General features: G+C 38.8%; 1 protein-coding gene across 1 annotated transcript in view; it reads left to right on the top strand.

The window, feature by feature from the left end:
- LOC133530338 (digestive cysteine proteinase 1) overlaps positions 1-19,358 on the top strand; it is a 42,885-nt gene that overhangs the window by 16,165 nt on the left and 7,362 nt on the right. Inside the window, exons 4-12 of the mRNA XM_061868246.1 lie at positions 2,088-2,193; positions 3,787-3,910; positions 5,111-5,246; positions 6,704-6,819; positions 7,209-7,323; positions 7,800-8,002; positions 10,580-10,681; positions 13,176-13,302; positions 18,742-18,847. Coding sequence (XP_061724230.1) covers positions 2,088-2,193; positions 3,787-3,910; positions 5,111-5,246; positions 6,704-6,819; positions 7,209-7,323; positions 7,800-8,002; positions 10,580-10,681; positions 13,176-13,302; positions 18,742-18,847 — 1,135 coding nt within the window. The remainder of the gene's footprint in view (positions 1-2,087; positions 2,194-3,786; positions 3,911-5,110; positions 5,247-6,703; positions 6,820-7,208; positions 7,324-7,799; positions 8,003-10,579; positions 10,682-13,175; positions 13,303-18,741; positions 18,848-19,358) is intronic.

Raw genomic sequence — 19,358 nt, 5'->3', positions numbered from 1 at the left:
GGCCGCTTTTTTGAGCATTGGACTAGCCCGCGCTCAGGTGCCAATTAGAATTATACGACCCTTTTTTTGCAGGTTGTAGAACGTGCGGTTTTAGTTAACAATATACAAAAGATTAGCCGCTTCGGGCCAGCTTCAAATCGATCGACTATAACATTGCTGTCAAATTTTTGTCAAGTGATATTCTATATATGGGAAATAACGGAATGACGTTTTAAAGGGTTGAATATCCGGTGAAAAAACAGATAGCAAATTTGACGTATAATGTTGCAAGATGAATAATATATTCCTCAACACCCAGTTTAGTAGCGATTTTCTTACAATGCGACCAGATTTCATTGCTGTAGAGTTTGTAAACTCACCGTCGATTCCTTGAATGCTCGGTTGAAAACATGTATCGCGTGCGTCAAATTGCAGTATATCGAAGATATGTGAACTGTTTTGTACAAGAAATATTTATTCAAGGTTGATTCAAATACAGCTATTGAAATGGATAATATAGCGATCTGATGATGAAGACAGGAGGTGGCCAGGGGAACTCTGTGATAAATCAACGCAAACTAATTGTGTTTAGAATTGTCTCGATGAGTATTAGTTGCCAGTGGAAAGAAAAGTACAGTACAGTAGTAGATAAGACCGCCTGTTGCTACCTTTATTTATACTATTGTAACTCTGGTTTGAATTGGTTTTATGTGGTGCAATAAAGAATATTTCCTTACTTATTTATGGTCAGAGATAAAAGCTTGTACCAAAAATGTTTATTTTTGCTAAAAACTTATTATAATCTTGTACTATATTTAAGTAATTAACACTTTATTTTACGAAGTAGGTATCTGCAGATATACATTAGAAAGTACAGAGGTGAACTTATCTCTACAAGGGATCTCTTCCAGATTGACGGATTAAGTTGAAAAACAATTTTGACAATTACTTCTGTAGGTTTCATTTATTTTACCGAAAGTGTTAGATATAGTCTGGCAAACACAACTTTTCAGTCACTAAGAACCGGGAAAACTATACTTATCCCTTTCTTTTTGGTGCTAGGACTAGAGTTAGACAAAGACAGTATGATTCTCTCTATGTTTGTGATGAGACAGTCCTGGCAAAACGATATGTCTATTATTTTCAAGAAACTTGTTATAATAATAATTAATCCTATATACGTCCCACTGCTGGGCACAGACCTCCTCGCATGCGTGAGAGGGCTTGGGCTATAGTCCCCACGCTAGCCCAATGCGGATTGGGGACTTCACATACATCTTTGAACTTCTTCGCAAATGTATGCAGGTTTCACGATGTTTTCCTTCACTGAAAAGCCAGTGGTAAATATCAAATGATATTTCGTACATAAGTTCCGATTGGTACGAGCCAGGATTTGAACCCGCGACCTCGGATTGAAAGTCGGATGTCATATCCACTCGGCCACCACCGCTTTTTCAATAAACTTATCGGTTTAAAGTGTATTGACCGCGATCAAAATAATATAAACAAATGATAAGTCCGTGACCAAGTTTCGCATTATCTTATTTGACAGCGTTGACTTTACATGTAAAACGAATGTCATGAAAGTTGTATGGAGGGTGTTTATATATTCACCTGCAATAATTTACGGGCTTAATATATAGGTCATACTGAGCAACTTTTACTATGGGACCAGCTGTTTTTGAGTTATCTCAAAAAGTTTTCCCTTCATAGTAAAAAGACTTACTTTAATTAGGTACTGATTATGCAAATTTGCCTATTTGTTTAACTCGGGTGAAAGGTACCGTTTCATCCCTTGGTTAACAATTTACTATACTTTAAGCTCCAGTTTAGCTTATTGTGACGGAAGAGTAACTACGGAACCCTACACTGAGCGTGGCCCGACATGCTCTTGGCCGGTTATTTATAATGGATGGCACATTTTCTATCCATTTAGCAATATTTTGTTATAATATTCACCATGTGTCAAGTACCCAATTTTCAATCGATCACTATATTAGACCTCCTGGCTAGCTATAAATATGTTTTAATATGCGTTCAAACGCGAAAGTTGCAAAGGATATATTACTACTGTTTGTTCTCGGACTAACTTGACAGCTGTTTGACAGGTTTGACAGCAAGAATGGCAAGTCCCGCATCGACTACTACGGTCAGATGGTCAAGACCTACCAGTTGACCTCAACAGTGTACCCGAAATACGGCACAATGATCAAAGTGAGTCCTTTTGGAAATTAAAATTATACTGTTTTTGGAAAGGAATTAACATTTCTTAGGGTTTTACTTTTTTTAATAGCCCTTATATTATAAAGTAAACCGAACTTAACGAAACGGATAATTCGATTTTGATAAAACATGTCTTAGAAAACTCATAGAAAAACCTATTTTCATAAAACAAACCATATGTACCGGTCGGTCCGGTTTTGACGACCGGTCTGGCCTAGTGGGTAGTGACCCTGCCTATGAAGCTGATGGTTCCGGGTTCAAATCCTGGTAAGAGCATATATTTGTGTGATGAGCATGGATATTTGTTCCTGAGTCATGGGTGTTTTCTATGTATTTAAATAAATAAATATTATAGAACATTATTACACAAATTGACTAAGTCCCACAGTAAGCTCAATAAGGCTTGTGTTGAGGGCATTTAGACAACGATATATATAATATATAAATATTTATAAATACTTACATAGAAAACACCCATGACTCAGGAACAAATATCCATGCTCATCAGACGAATAAATGCCCTTACCAGGATTTGAACCCGGAACCATCGGCTTCGTAGGCAGGGTCACTATCCACTAGGCCAAACTGGTCGTCTGGTCGTATTTAAGTATTTATATATTATATATATCGTTGCCTAAGTACCCACAACACAAGCCTTATTGAGCTTACAGTGGGACTTAGTCAATTTGTGTAATAATGCCCTATAATATTTATTTATGTATGTTCCAAGTTTGACTAATAAACATCTTATAGTTTCTGTCGACGATGATTATGGCATACGGTGGGATAGACTTGGTGTTATAAAAGAGCAACCCTAAAAATAGTATTTTATACAATCGTGATATAATAGAGAGCTTTTCAGTCGAGTACCGTGTTTAGGCAACGAACCTTGCTGAGTTGTCTAAGTGAGGTACGAGATTGAAAAGCTTGGTTATATCACTATGGGGTCATCCATTAATTACGTCACACGAATTTCTAGGTTTTTTACCCCCTCCTCCCCTCCTTGTCACACTTGGTCACATTGGCAAACCCCCTCCCCCCGTGGTGTGACGTCACATTTTTGACAATTTTTTTTAACGAAATCTGCAAACTGGATTATTTCCGATTAATACTTTATTAAAAAAAAATTGACAAAAGAAACATTAGTAATTATAAAAAACCGTTTAGGAAAGAAAATTAAACGTATAAAATGATTATCCTTCCAAAAACTCGTTATTTATCTGTACAGCGAATGAAAAAAACTAAAATAAATTTACGATTACTGATGAAGTTAAAGTGACGTCACAAAGTTTGTAACTCCCCCCTCCCTCTTGTCACAAAATGTCACATTTTCTTAACCCCCTCCCTCGCCCTAAACGTGTGATGTAATTAATGGATGACCCCTATTGTATACAATACTTTTTCTAGGAGTCATCAAAAATATTGTTTTAACTATAAGTAGACAAAAAGCGCGGCGGCTCGTGTTTGGTCAATTTTTTTTATAGTTGACTACAGCGTAGGCATCGAATGAAATTTTATAGTTGAATTACAAAACGAGTAGAAAAAGTTTTTTTTTTAAGTTATTTGTCGTCATATTTTTTTCAGATCGCGCCGGTGACCACCGAGACCGTCCTGAACAAGCAGACGTGTCTGCAAGTGAACGGGACGGACGGACAGACGGTCAATATACAAAACGTCCTCCCCGACATGACGGACTTCAAGTACATTGGTTGGCTCTTATTTAAAAAATTTACCCCTTTCTTGATGACTTACGTCAAATTAGGTCCGGAAATACTACGTATCAGGTGCGATGAGTGAAGATGATATGTAAAGGAATTTCATACTGCCTTACACACAGGACTGTAAAGGAACCTTCTCTTGTTTTTTAACGTCAAATCCTGACACAACGTCTTGGCATTCAACCATCAACAAATAATATTTTTCTCAAACTTGCTATGAAATGATGACATGACTTACGTCAAATTAGGTCCGGAAATACTACATATCAGGTGCGATGAGTGAAGATGATATGTAAAGGAATTTCATACTGCCTTACACACCTAGGACTGTAAAGCAACCTTCTTTTGTTTTTTAACGTCAAATTGTGACACAACGTCTTAGCATCCAACCATCAACTAGCTTCTACCATCAGTTAGCTTGGTATGATGATCTGTTGTGCATATTCGTTGCTAAGCAACGGCGGTGGCGCATCGCGCAGGCGCGCGGACTTACGTGCGTAAGGTTGTACACCGCTGGTAGAGTGGCGAGCCGAGTAGGTCGCCACAAAACAAATTGACTACATTTTTTTGTTTTAATTGCAAGTTTGAGAAAAGTACTATACAAATCTCGGCGAGAAACGGGGTTGCCGGCCGCGTATCTCTATCCGGCCTCGCTACGCTCAGCTGTCTATATCTACCTGGCCTGCAACCCTACGTTTCCCGGCCTCTATAGTAATGCACTATTAAAGCACAGTATGTATGTTTCACTATGGTTTAAGATACGTGCGAGTTCTGCACTCTGGCGGCAGAACGTAGTAGTAATACTCTCTATGAACATGCAATTTGACGACCTGTCTGGCCTAGTGGGTAGTGACCCTGCCTATGAAACGGATAGTCCCGGGTTCAAATCCTGGTAAGGGCATTTATTTGTGTGATGAGCACGAATATTTGTTCCTGAGTCATGGGTGTTTTCTATGTATTTAAGTATTTATAAATATTTATATATTATATATATCGTTGTCTAAGTACCCACAACACAAGCCTTATTGAGCTTACTGTGGGACTTAGTCAATTTGTGTAATAATGTCCTATTTTTTTTAATGCAAGGCTGATGTAATCCGTAAAAAACTTACTAGAAACTTGTGTTTTGTTCCTGACAGTTCCACCATTTATAATCTGTGGATTTTTGAGCTCATTTGTTCGCGTCACAGGCACTGAAAACATGCGTGACACCGAGACCACAAAATGGCGGATGACGACCACTGTGGGCGACAAAATTAACAAGTACACCGTGTGGGTCAAATACAAGAAGGACCTCAGAGGAGACGCTCTGCCCATACCAATCAGGTAATATTAAGCTTTTATTTAGTTTCACCTGTCCCGTTGTCTGTGTGTTGGTCTGTAATCAAATCTTGCAAGTTAAATTTGACGACCGGTTTGGCCTAGTCGGTAGTGACCCTGCCTACGAAGCCGATGGTCCCGGGTTCAAATCCTGGTAAGGGCATATATACGTGTGATGAGCATGGATATTTGTTCCTGAGTCATGGGTGTTTTCTATGTATTTAAGTATTTATAAATATTTATATATTATATATATCGTTGTCTAAGTACCCTCAACACAAGCCTTATTGAGCTTACTGTGGGACTTAGTCAATTTGTGTAATAATGTCCTATAATATTTATTTATTATTAAATTTGACCCACTTCCTGGTTTCCGATGAAGCTGAAATTTTGCATACATATGTAAGTCGGGTGACAATGCAATATTATGGTACAGTCAGCGTCAAATACATTGTAGCAGTCAAAGTGGCCAAATAGTTCGGTACACCATACTAAATATATGGTGTACTGAACTATTTGGCTACTTTGGTTGCTACAAAGTATTTGACGCTGACTGTACCATCGAGCTGATCTGATGATGGGGACAAGAGGTGGACATAGTAACTCTGTGATAAAACAACGCAACCTAATTGTGTTTGGGGTTTTTAGAATTGTCTCGATGAGTATTAGTTGCTTGTGGAAAGAAAAGTACAGTCAGCGATAAAAGCTTGTACCATGCATTGTTGTGTTGTTGTTATAATTAAACAGCTGATGGCGTAAGACTGGTTCCGGGTTCAAATCCTGGTAAGGGCATGTATTTGTGTGATGAGCACAGGTATTTGTTCCTGAGTCATGGATGTTTTCTATGTAAGTATTTGTATATTATGTATATCGTTGTCCGGGTACCCACAACACAAGCCTTCTCGAGCTTACCGTGGGACTTAGTCAATTTGTGTAAGAATGTCCCTATAATATTCATTTTTATTTTATTTTTATTTGGTATACTAGCAGCTCTTGGTGCACTTTTTAAACTTCTAAAATGTGTATCTAGTCTATTTTTGATAGAGTTCACCGACGGTGCACTAACAACAGTTTCTGGTAGAGAGTTCCACACATTTACTACACGATTTGGCAAGAAGTGTTTCCTAGGGTTGCTAGCACATGGAGGTTTGTTTTGTAGAGTATCCTCTCAACCTTACATTCTGGCTTAATAATATTAAGCCAGAATGTTTATTGCATATTATGTATAGGTCTTTAATATTTAGAACATTGTCCAGACAAGAATTGGTATGTCTCAATAAGATGCCAAGGAGTGGAATGCCCTGCCCGAGTCTGTGTTTCCGCATGAGTACAATCTGGGTCTCTTCAAGGCTAGAGTAAATAGGTATCTCATAGGTAAGCGTGCTCCACCGTAGACCGCATCATCACTATATATCATCATATATATCATAATTATTATAGATAGGTAATTTAATTTTTTTCAGATACGAGATGAAGGGTTTCAACTCCCTGCTGGGCTCGCACTACGACCACTACTACATCGAGTATATGGACTACGATGTTGAGGACATTGACCCTGACGTCTTTAAAATTGACCCGGGTAAATATTATCCTGTCAACACTTAACACCTAAAAGCCCATAATGTAAGATCTATGTTCACCCAAACATTTCTTCACATGATTTTTATGGGTTATTTACCCCTCTCCGTCCTTGACACGTGGCGACATTTGCCCCCCCCACCCCCAAAATGGCATACAAACGTGTTGCAACAAATGTCATACAAACGTGTTGCAACAAATGTCATACAATTTTAGATAGTTGCCGACTAAAAAAATTAAAACAAATGGTCCATATGGTGGTCTAAGCAGGAGCAGCAAATACAATCTATCGATCATTCAAAAACACAATGGTTGGTGTGTGCCCAAAAAGTATGTGTTCCTCTTAGAACCATTGATAAAGGTATTCTTTAAAGTTGTTTGTTTCATCAGGTATGGAGTGCACTTCGTTCCCCGGGCCTGGGAGCCGGCACATGGCCACCTTCAACCCCATGAAGGAGTTCGTGCACCCCGTGCACGACGGGCACGTGCACGACGAGTTCAACAGGTATGGTACATTATTGCAGAGGCCCGGAAAGGCCAATTTGTGTATGAGTTTCGATTTTGTCGGACGACGCGAAGCAGAGTTGGGGGATTGCAGGGGTCGTTGGTTCAATTCCTGCCGGAAGCGTACATTTTTCCTTTTAATATAAAATTTTAAAAATTTAAAATATATTATTCTTTTTTTTTTTTATTTTTTTTTTTGTCTGGAAGAGATCGCTTTTTAGCGATAAGACCGCCTGTTGTTACCTGGTGCTATTTTCCTTTAAAATTCATTTGTAGTTTTACATGTATGTAAAATGTATAATTGTTGGTGCAATAAAGAATATTTACTTACTTACTTTTCAGTATCGCTCGCAGTCGTATCTGCTTGATAAAAAAATAGAATGCAGTAACCTTACATGATTGCCAATATAATTCAAGATAATTTATAAAATTAATATTTCAATTTATTAATTAAATTGTAATCTAATTGTAACTTAGATTCAAGAACAAGCACGGCAAGACATACCACGGTGACGTGGAACACGAGAAACGCTTGAACATCTTCCGGCAGAACCTCCGCTTCGTCCACTCGCACAACCGCGCCCGACGCGGCTACACCATGGCCGTCAACCATCTGGCGGACAGGACTGATGATGAACTGGCTGCCTTGAGGGGGAGGAAATATAGTGGACCCAACCCAGGTACATATTATAGTATAGCAATTAGGAAAAGAGGCGCCATATTCTGTTAGAACCTCCGCTTCGTGCACTCGCACAACCGCGCCCGACGCGGCTACACCATGGCCGTCAACCATCTGGCGGACAGGACTGATGATGAACTGGCTGCCTTGAGGGGGAGGAAATATAGTGGACCCAACCCAGGTACATATTATAGTATAGCAATTAGGAAAAGAGGCGCCATATTCTGTTAGAACCTCCGCTTCGTGCACTCGCATAACCGCGCTCGACGCAGCTACACCATGTTCGTCAACCATCTGGCTGACAGGACTGACGATGAACTGGCTGCCTTGAGGGGAAGGAAATATAGTGGACCCAACCCAGGTACACTTACATTCTAGTATAGCAACTAGGAAAAGAGGCGCCATATTCTGTTAGAACCTCCGCTTCGTGCACTCGCATAACCGCACCCGACGCGGCTACACCATGGCCGTCAACCATCTGGCTGACAGGACTGACGATGAACTGGCTGCCTTGAGGGGGAGGAAATATAGTGGACCCAACCCAGGTACACTTACATTCTAGTATAGCAACTAGGAAAAGAGGCGCCATATTCTGTTAGAACCTCCGCTTCGTGCACTCGCATAACCGCGCCCGACGCGGCTACACCATGTTCGTCAACCATCTGGCTGACAGGACTGACGATGAACTGGCTGCCGTGAGGGGGAGGAAATATAGTGGACCCAACCCAGGTACACTTACATTCTAGTATAGCAACTAGGAAAAGAGGCGCCATATTCTGTTAGAACCTCCGCTTCGTGCACTCGCATAACCGCGCCCGACGCGGCTACACCATGTTCGTCAACCATCTGGCTGACAGGACTGACGATGAACTGGCTGCCGTGAGGGGGAGGAAATATAGTGGACCCAACCCAGGTACACTTATATTCTAGTATAGCAACTAGGAAAAGAGGCGCCATATTCTGTTAGAACCTCCGCTTCGTGCACTCACACACCCGCGATGCTGCCATAACTTTGGCCTTGGATCTATTAGATGGCGCCACTTTCTGATATTTAACATATTTAACACATATCAGTGTAAGAATAAGGATAAAAGTCAAATGGCGTTGTAAAAGATTTAATACTGTGTCGAAAGATGGCAGTAAATTTACTGTGGCTATAAAGTTTTCTTTGGCAATCCACCTCTATTTCAAATTCTGTTTGGTAAAACCGAACAATGCGCATTTGATAAAAAAGTGCTAAATTAACTAAATTTAAATATCTAGAGTAGGTCAACGAAAAGTGTACATTACTTTCTTTTGGAGGTCCAGTAAATAATTCTTGCAACGTAGTTTGTAAACCGCCAGGGACTTACTGTTAACTACTGGTGGCGGCAAATTGTTCCAGCATTTAGACGCAGCATAGCGAAAACTGCCTCTAAATGTCTGAAGCCGTAATAGTGGAAGGGACATACATTGTTGCTCACGCATACCTTTCAACTTTCGGTTTGGCTTCCATTCAAGTTTACGCTTGATATAGGGTGAAATGCCAGATTGTTTAAGTGTAAATATCATGTCGCAAGCTATTATATTCGTCTGTTTGACATATTCAGTTTACCGACTTTAATAGAAAACCACGAAGTATACCACGGGATCAAAAGAGAAAACGCTATAAACCACTTCTAAATATTGTCCATTCTCCATGTTTTTTTGTATGTTATTGAAACAATGAAAAACTAGGTTTATAGGTTTTCCTTTTTTTCAAAATTTGCAAAACTTTTTTTTTTTAAACGAAACCTATAAACTTAGAATATAATTATTATGCTGAAGCGATTGACATAAAATCAAAGTGATTTGTTAAGATTTAGTTAGTGGAAACTGTTTTCTCCCGAAATGGAATTTCATAGAAAAATTACCGTTATTTCGTTAGATTCGAAAATCTATTATTCCCTCTTAAAGGTAAGGGCTAATATGTGAGCGGCGAGGGATGTCATGACAGAAACGCATGCATTTTGCACACGATGAATCGCTCGTTCTGGTCTTTTTCTTATGCAAGGCCCATACAACGTCTCCATAATCCAGTTCAGATAAAACAGCATCTGACAAGCGTTCGTGAACATTTTGAGTTAGGTAGGGTCTAAGCTTATTTAATGATTTTAGTGTACCATAACATTTTGGTATTGTTACTTTCTATACTGGAACAAACATTGTCTGAAGAAAGATTTGGATCCGGGTACGTCCTTAAACTACGTCCAAAAGAGAAGTATGGGCATTGTGAATGTCATATCATATCGCTTTGTGTGGTAGGGCACAGCCAGTGGATGTCATTCCAGATCTAGAGCAGAGCCCAACTGGGGAAGTACCTCCACCTTACAGAAAACCGCAGCCAAATAACACTAGACCCTACTCATAGTGTTGTGTTCCTGCCGGTGAGGGTTACCAGAGCTCAACGAGGGTGCGGAGTGTTAGGGTCGGCAATGCGCATGTCCTCTGGAGTTGCAGGCGTACATAGGTTACGGAGACTGCTTACCATCAGGCGGGCCGTATGCTGGTTTGCCAGCGACGTAGTATATAAAAAAAATATGCTTTACTTTTATTTCAGGCCTGCCATTCCCATACGGGCAGGAGGACATCGAAGCGGAGAGCGACAAGCTGCCTTCAGAACACGACTGGAGACTCTTCGGTGCCGTTACTCCCGTTAAAGGTAACCTTTTATGCTCCACCGACTTCAATTCAATCCGTCGGAATTTTTGTGACCAACTTTTCAGGGTCTGATTGTAGGTTCCTGGGAAAATTAACAGTAAATTCAGATATTTTCTCTTGGAAAGCGATATTTGAAAGAAGAAAGAAAGAAAGAAAATACATTTATTTAACGCCACAACACATTACATTTGGAAAAAGAAGAGCGTACAGAGAAAAACATTGGACGCTAAAATAGGATCCCCACTCAGCATAATGCCGCGGCAATCCGTGGCGCTGGTTTATATTTTGGACTGGGACTGTTAATCAAGGCATTTAAATTTTAATGATTAGTCATCATTGATGACGTACTCATTTGTCAAGTCGATTCTTTTTTTTTTTCTTTTTTTTGTCAATGCATTAATCTGGGGACACGGTAGTGCCCCCGCCAAGACGAGCAAAGCGAAGCGCAAGGGCATTACTTACCCTTTCTCGAAGCGCTTCGTCGATTTTTTGGACCCTCAAAACTTGGGTTTTAATTACGTAGACTTATTAAGCATAAAAAATGCATAGCTCTCATACTTTAGATTTTATTCATATCTAAAAACCCCGATTTCGTCACTGACTCACTCACTCACTGATGATCATCAAAACCTTTAGGGTACTTCCTGATGTCCTAGGAAGCTGAAATTTGGTATGTAGGATAGTATAAGTACACAAACAACAAACTTAAGATTTTTTGATAGTACTAATAAGCTAAGTGCGCTAAGATATTTTTTGGGGTGAAAAGGGGGGTGGAATTTTGTATGGGGAATCAGCTGAACCAATTTTGTTGAAATTTGGCATGTAGATAGTTTTTCTTATGGGGAAGGATATATAATAATTTTCAATCCCAAAATCACTCCGTAAGGGTGAAAAGGGGGTGAATAAGGACGTCAGGGGAGAAAACGGGGTTGTAGTTTATATGGGGAATATTTCAGGATTTTAAATAGCAAATCACCCCCAACCCTTCAACTTAGAGGATGGAAGATTGTGATAAGCGACTGACAAAAATAAATGAAATCTCATCAAAAACATTTTTATGTAAAATGTAGAGCCAAGCTTCTAACTATAGAGCGTGTAGAACTTATAATGAAAAATTTTCTGATATTGATATATTCCATTTATCATTACAGCAGTTTGTTTCTGCAATAAAATGTACAGCTAATAATAATATTGATTAGTTAGTATATTTCAGCATACTTGCCAATTTGTTAATATTGTTTTCAACAGTTAGTGTTATTTGAGTTTTGCATGTTTTAATATTAATGTTAATTTCTGAGCAACATAATTGTTATTATTCATTAGTGGAAACTGTTTGGCTTATGAATGTGTAATCTGATTAACTATATGTGTTGTTTTTGCCTGTTTGTTTCCCAAAGGTTTAAATAAATAAATAAATATACAAGCCCTAAGCTCACAAACTCTACTCCTATCAAAATATGTGGCTTGGCCATTTCGTTACTACAAGAAATATTGTATGATAAAAAGCGGCCAAGTGCGAGTCGGACTCGCGCATGAAGGGTTCCGTACCATTTAAGACGTATTAAAAAAAAATCTACTTACTAGATCTTGTTCAACATTTTACCACTTTGGACACACATTTTACCACTTTGGAAGTGTCTCTCGCGCAAACTATTCAGTTTAGAAAAAAATGATATTAGAAACCTCAATATCATTTTTGAAGACCTATCCGTAGATACCCCAAACGTATGGGTTTATTGAAAAAAGATTTTTTGAGTTTCAGTTCTAAGTATGGGGAACCCCCAAAATTTATTGTTTTTTTTCTATTTTTGTGTGAACATCTTAATGCGGTTCATAGAATACATCCACTTACTAAGTTTGAACAGTATAGCTCTTATAGTTTCGGAAAAAAGTGGCTGTGACAGAGTCGGACAGACAGACGGACATGACGAATCTATAAGGGTTCCGTTTTTTGTCATTTTGCTACGGAACCCTAAAAAATGATGAATAGTGAATAAATTTTTCACCTTACGCCCATCTGACGATATCGAAACGGCCAAGCCATATATGTTGATTATAAGGTGTAGAGTTTGTGAAGTTAGGGCTTGTAGAGTTAGAAGCTTGGCTCTACAAGAGATCTGATAACTTTTTGACAGTGCGAGCCTTATGGTCTCGTCTTGGCTACATTTTACATGAAAATGTTTTTGATGGGATGGTTACTTTCTTCCTATAGTCTGTATCTTTAGGTATTTAAAAAAAGGTAAACAAAATCTAACCTCAAATGGCTCCTTAAGCCAGTTGAGGGTAGATGAAAACATTACATGATGAAATAATGTAGGTTTAAAGTCAGGTCGTTTAGTGACAGATCCAGGCGGTTTTGTATTTGGTTGGTTAACCAATAAATATTAAAACTACCCGAAAATGTACAAATTGTTTGTTTACCTTTTTTTAAATACCTAAAGATACAGACTATAAGTTAGGACTTGAACGGGCCTTACAGTAATTTGTTCCACCAGACCAGTCGGTGTGCGGGTCGTGCTGGTCGTTCGGCACGGCGGGCGCGGTGGAGGGCGCGCTGTTCCTGAAGAACGGGAACCACCTCGTGCGCCTCAGCCAGCAGGCGCTCGTCGACTGCTCCTGGGGGTAAGCTTATATTTTTATCTCCTCCTATACTTCGTTTTTAGGGTTCCGGACCCAAAGGGTAAAACGGGACCCTGTTACTAAGACTCCGCTGTCCGTCCGTCTGTCACCAGGCTGTATCTCATGAACCGTGATAGCTAGACAGTTGAAATTTTCACATGTGTTGTTTTTCTGTCGCCGCTGTAACAGCAAATACTAAAAAGTACGGAACCCTCAGTGGGCGAGTCGGACTCGCACTTTTCCGGTTTTATTTTACAAGCTTTTATTTAGTTTCACCTGTCCCGTTGTCTGTGTGTCCGTCTGTAATCAAATATTGCAAATTAAATTTGACCCACTTCCCGGTTTCCGATGAAGCTAAGGTGAACATATTGGAGAAAATTGACATATCACTTCATGAGACTACATACATACATGTCATGCAATTGCGCCAGTGAGCATTGATTTAATACTTACATTATACACCCAAGGCCAAAAGTATGGAAACGAGGTTGTTTTGTTTAATATCTCAGTACCTGGGCGACCGAGCTTTGCTCGGTTATATCTATTTATTGTAATATGGTGGTCTATAGGTGATAATCTTAACTAAATTTTTTTACTAAATTAAACTTGTCTAAAACAATAAAAATTAAAAAAATTATATATAAACTTGAACATATAAAAAAAAAACAAAAGTTAGTCACCGGGCGAGATTCGAACTCGTAACACTCGTTTAGCAGTCCACGTCTTAACCCGCTGGAACAGACGGACAGTGGCCGGCAACACGAAATTAGCGACCATATTCTGCGTCGAAAGAAAAACGCATGAAAACTCGAAAACACGCGTTTACCCAAACATAAGACTAATCTAGATAGATTGTACACCCCCAAAAACCCCCTTATACCAAATTTCAGCGAAATCGTTAGAGCCGTTTCCGAGATCACAGAAATATATATACAAGAATTGCTCGTTTAAAGGTATAAGATGTATCTGTCTTTGTTTTATAATAGTAACCTAAAATTTACATTAAGCAAACACAAAAGGTTAAAAATCGCTAAATATCAAAACATCCCAATAAAAAATAAATTAGGTAAAGTAACATAATTATAAATAAATAAATATTATAGGACATTATCACACAAATTGACTAAGTCCCACAGTAAGCTCGATAAGGCTTGTGTTGAGGGTACTTAGACAACGATATATATAATATATAAATACTTAAATACATAGAAAACACCCATGACTCAGGAACAAATATCCATGCTCATCACACGAATAAATGCCCTTACCATGATTTGAACCCGGGACCATCGGCTTCGTAGGCAGGGTCACTACCCTCTAGGCCAAACTGGTCGTCAAGGGTTAAGTTTAATTATACCCTTTTAATTGCTTTGAAAAATGTTGAACTGGCAAATATCATTGAGTAATTTACTTTTAAAATGTTCTACTATTATATTTACCATTTTGTTTCTAATGACTAATGAGTAGTATATATTACATCGCTTAAAAAGTCACACTTTTTAGGGTTCCGTAGCCAAATGGCAAAAAACGGAACCCTTATAGATTCGTCATGTCCGTCTGTCTGTCCGATTCTGTCACAGCCACTTTTTTCCGAAACTATAAAAGCTATACTGTTCAAACTTGGTAAGTAGATGTATTCTATGAACCGCATTATGATGTTTACACAAAAATAGAAAAAAAACAATAAATTTTGGGGGTTCCCCATACTTAGAACTGAAATTCAAAAAATCTTTTTTCATCAAACCCATACGTGTGGGATATCTATGGATAGGTCTTTAAAAATGATATTGAGGTTTCTAATATCATTTTTTTCTAAACTGAATAGTTTGCGCGAGAGACACTTCCAAAGTGGTAAAAAGTGTGTCCCCCCCCGTAACTTCTAAAATAACAGAATGAAAAATCTAAAAAAAATATATGATATACATTGCCATGCAAACTTCCACCGAAAATTGGTTCGAACGAGATCTAGTAAGTAGTTTTTTTTTAATACGTCATAAAAATTAAAAAATATTTTTTTTTTCATCAAACCCATACGTGTGGGGTATCTAGGGATAGGTCTTCAAAAATGATATTTAGGTTTCTAATATCATTTTTTTCTAAACTATTCGTTTGCGCGAGAGACACTTCCAAAGTGAAAAAATGTGTGTCCCCCCCCCTGTAACTTCTAAATTAACAGATGAAAAATCTAAAATAAATATATGATATACATTACCATGCAAACTTCCACCGAAAATTGGTTTGAACCAGATCTAGTAAGTAGTTTTTTTTAATACGTCATAAATGGTACGGAACCCTTCATGGGCGAGTCCGACTCGCACTTGGCCGCTTTTCTATTAAAGTATAAGTTTGTTGGGTGTACTTAGACAACGATATATATAGTTGTTCACTAGCGAAAGAGTGGACTGTATGTCGAAAAAAAGGGGCGATAGGGAATGAAATTTAGGGGTCGGTTGAGCAAGAAAGTTGTGTTGCGATAAAATTAAATTACCGAATTGAGCTTGAGTGTAAAAAAACAGTGTAGGGCGAAGTTACCTTCCAGTCCGGGAGTTGTGGGGTGAAATCGTCGGTCGCCGCTGAAGACCGCTGGTGGCGATTCCAGCTGTCCTTGTCGCAAGCTAGAAGTAAGCTTAGAACCGTTACCTTGAGTCATCCAACTTAGACCTCGGATTTTCCACTTCACGGATGTGCACGGCGTCCTTCGGCTACACAACACTGATACTAAATATGTGCTAATAATGTTACTGGTAGTAGTGCTTTGGGTCAACGCGAAAATAATAACGAGAATAGCGGAACGGTGTGATCTAGTGGTAGGTTCGTGACACACTGGCTCTGTCAACTGTACCCCTAGTGTAAATTTAGTCGATAGCGAAACGTGACGTACGCGTTTGCGTTAAGTCTCATTTTGTATGGGTTTTTGAACAGCGCGCCAAGCGGGACGTTTTGGAAAGTCAAAAATCTCATACAAAATGACACTTAACGCAAACGCGTACGTCACGTTTCGCTGTCGTAAATATTTACATTAGGGGTACTGTATGACAGGGCAACAGTTTATTTTTTGAATATTTGAATGTCAACTGTGACATGGTGTTGCCACAGTGAATACAGAAAGTATATTATTAACGCGTAACTGAACAATAGTATATAAATACTTAAGATAGAAACACCCATGAATCGGGAACAAATATCCATGCTCATCACACAAAAAAAATGCTAAGATTTGAACCCGGGACCATCGGCTTCATAGGCAGAATTACTACCCACTAGGCCAGACAGGTCGTCGAAATATCTGTAATCTAATCTGTCTAATTGCATTTTAGTCTAAGTGTGACTTAAACACAAAACAAATATTGAATAATTATTATTTGAATTATTATTGTTTTTTTTTTTTTTTGACATTTTTTTTTTAAGTTTATTTATCCAAAAAAAGTTGGTACAATATATATTTACATAATATTTCGCCAAACATAACGTTTATCGGCGAATGTTGCACTCACTTACGGTTTTTGTGTACCCGATCTTATCTTATGAACTATTTATTTATCTAAGTATTTATGATTATGACTTATTCTAAGTATTATATGTATGTATGTAGGTTGGTTGTAGGTTATTATTTTGTATGTCACTAACCTTAATTAATTTTAAGATTTGTTGTAAATACTAACAATTAGGCACTGGTCCCACCGCGAGCGAGTAAGCTATGAACTATCGGCTATTTTCTAGCTCAAGAAACGAACAAAAGATAATCGCTTTCGTGTAAATAAAAGAGAGAGATATATATTTATAGTTCATAGCTGGCTTGTTCACACCGCCGGCGAAGACACTCTCCCACCGCCCGGCGAGTAAGCGATAATTCCATACAATGTTTACTAGCCGCCCGCTGATTGTCAACTGTTTCTAGTACATAATTTTACTAGTTGATAGCCGAGCTCGCTGATAGTTGGCGGTGGGACCACTGTTTTCTAGTTGACCGCCGCGATAAAAGCTATCGACTATAAAACTAGTAGTTAGGGAGGTAGCGAGCAAAATTTCGATATCATCAGCACACATGGCAGACGTTATTAATAGCAATAATGATACCTTGAGAAACATAAAGGACCTCGTCTGCCACCACGGTGGCGCTGCGTTGTCAATTTACAGCGTTTCAAATATGTTAAAAAAAAAAGGTGGGCGATATTATTTACACATGTCTGCCTCTGGGGCTGATGATCACAGTCATCCTGTAAACACAAAAAATCGAAGAGGCAGACATCCAGGGCTCTGACTTTTGAAGTTTTCAATTTTTTAAGTTATTTTTATTATTTAAAAAACTGTATATGAAATGCACACTTGGCAGATTTGAATTGTTCGATTAAAAACAATGAAAAGGACCACGGAAAACTAGTCTGCCAGCGTGATGCCGCTGCGTTGTCTATTGACAGCGCTTCAAAAATGTAAAAAAAAAAAGATGTGCTATATTATGCGCACATGTCTGCCTCTTGGACTGATGTTTCAATTTATCATGAAAACGAAAAAAATCGATGAGGCAGACGTTCAGACCCCTGATATTCCAAAGGCAGACCATTTGAATTTTTTTTTTTTTTTTTTTTTTTTTTTTTCAACTCGACACTCGCGCCAAGCTGCAAATACAAAATTTTGCATCTACTGAACATTATTGAAAATAATTAATAGAATCTATACGAACGATTTTCAAAATACCCGCTTCCCCTTGATTACGTCCATTTCAAACCGTTATAAAGTTAAATATCAGTGAGCAAAGTGTCTGCCAAATGTTTTTTCGTATCCACGGAGTCGTAATGAATCGAATGGGGGCAATGAGAACCGTGTGCAAATGACTTAGTAGAGTTTTTTTTTCAAACACTTTTACAACTCCGTCCCATGATAATGCAGAGCCCTGAATGTCTGCCTCCTCGATTTTCTTCGTTTCCAAGATATTTGTGACCATGAACCCCAGAGGCAGACGTGTGCAAATAATTTGATACCCCTTTTTTTTTTAACAACTTTAATCGGCTGTAACGCGAAAACGCAGCGACGTAGGACCATTATTGACTGGACCAAATCGATTCGTACTGACGTAAACTGCAATCTACCTCGATGTGAAACGTGTGCAAATCATATACCGAAATGCTCGCCACCTCCCTAACTATAGCTCAGCGGTACTTAAGTTTTTTACCTTTATGCTGGGCCACCCGGCTGAGCTAGTGGAGCGAGTAATCGCCCGTCGCACGCAAACACTCGCTTATAGCTCAGCGTCTAAACTAGTAAAACTATACTCGCTTCTCGCCGCTCGCCCACTAGTTTGTAGTTTATAGTTTCACTCGCTTATAGTTTGTAGCCGGCGGTGGGACCAGTGCCTTATGGATCTACTGTGGATTCGAATTAAATAAATAATTGAATTTAATTGAATTGAATAATAAAAGATCCTGCGTTATGTTTATTGCACAGTTTCGGTAACAACGGGTGCGACGGCGGCGAGGACTACCGCGCCTACCAGTGGATCATGAAGCACGGCTTGCCTACCGAGGAGGACTATGGCGGCTACCTGGGACAGGTACGTTCATTAATGGGTATAGTTTGACGACCGGTTTGGCCTAGTGGGTAGTGACCCTGCCTACGAAGCTGATGGTCCCGGGTTCAAATCCTGGTAAGGGCATTTATTCGTGTGACGAGCATGGATATTTGTTCCTGAGTCATGGGTGTTTTCTATGTATTTAAGTATTTATAAATATTTATATATTATATATATCGTTGTCTAGGTACCTTCAACACAAGCCTTATTGAGCTTACTGTGGGACTTAGTCAATTTGTGTAATAATGTCGTATAATATTTATTTATAGTCATGAGGGTTTTAGTAGAGCGTTTAGAAGTTTTAGCAGCTGCTATTGCTGAAGAACTAAATTTCGATATACAGGGTGACCTTAGCCATTGGACAAACCCTGAAAGTGACTTCTCAGGAATGCTCTGACGTTAATATATTTTTTAATTAGAACGAAAGATAAAAAATATTTTTTTCGAACAAAAGTTATTTGCAATAATCGACAACAAAAAGAAACACACTGTG

This window comes from Cydia pomonella, chromosome 22, assembly GCF_033807575.1.
Source record: "Cydia pomonella isolate Wapato2018A chromosome 22, ilCydPomo1, whole genome shotgun sequence".
Classification (NCBI taxonomy): Eukaryota; Metazoa; Arthropoda; class Insecta; order Lepidoptera; family Tortricidae; genus Cydia; species Cydia pomonella.
This window is presented reverse-complemented; position numbering and strand designations above follow the sequence as displayed.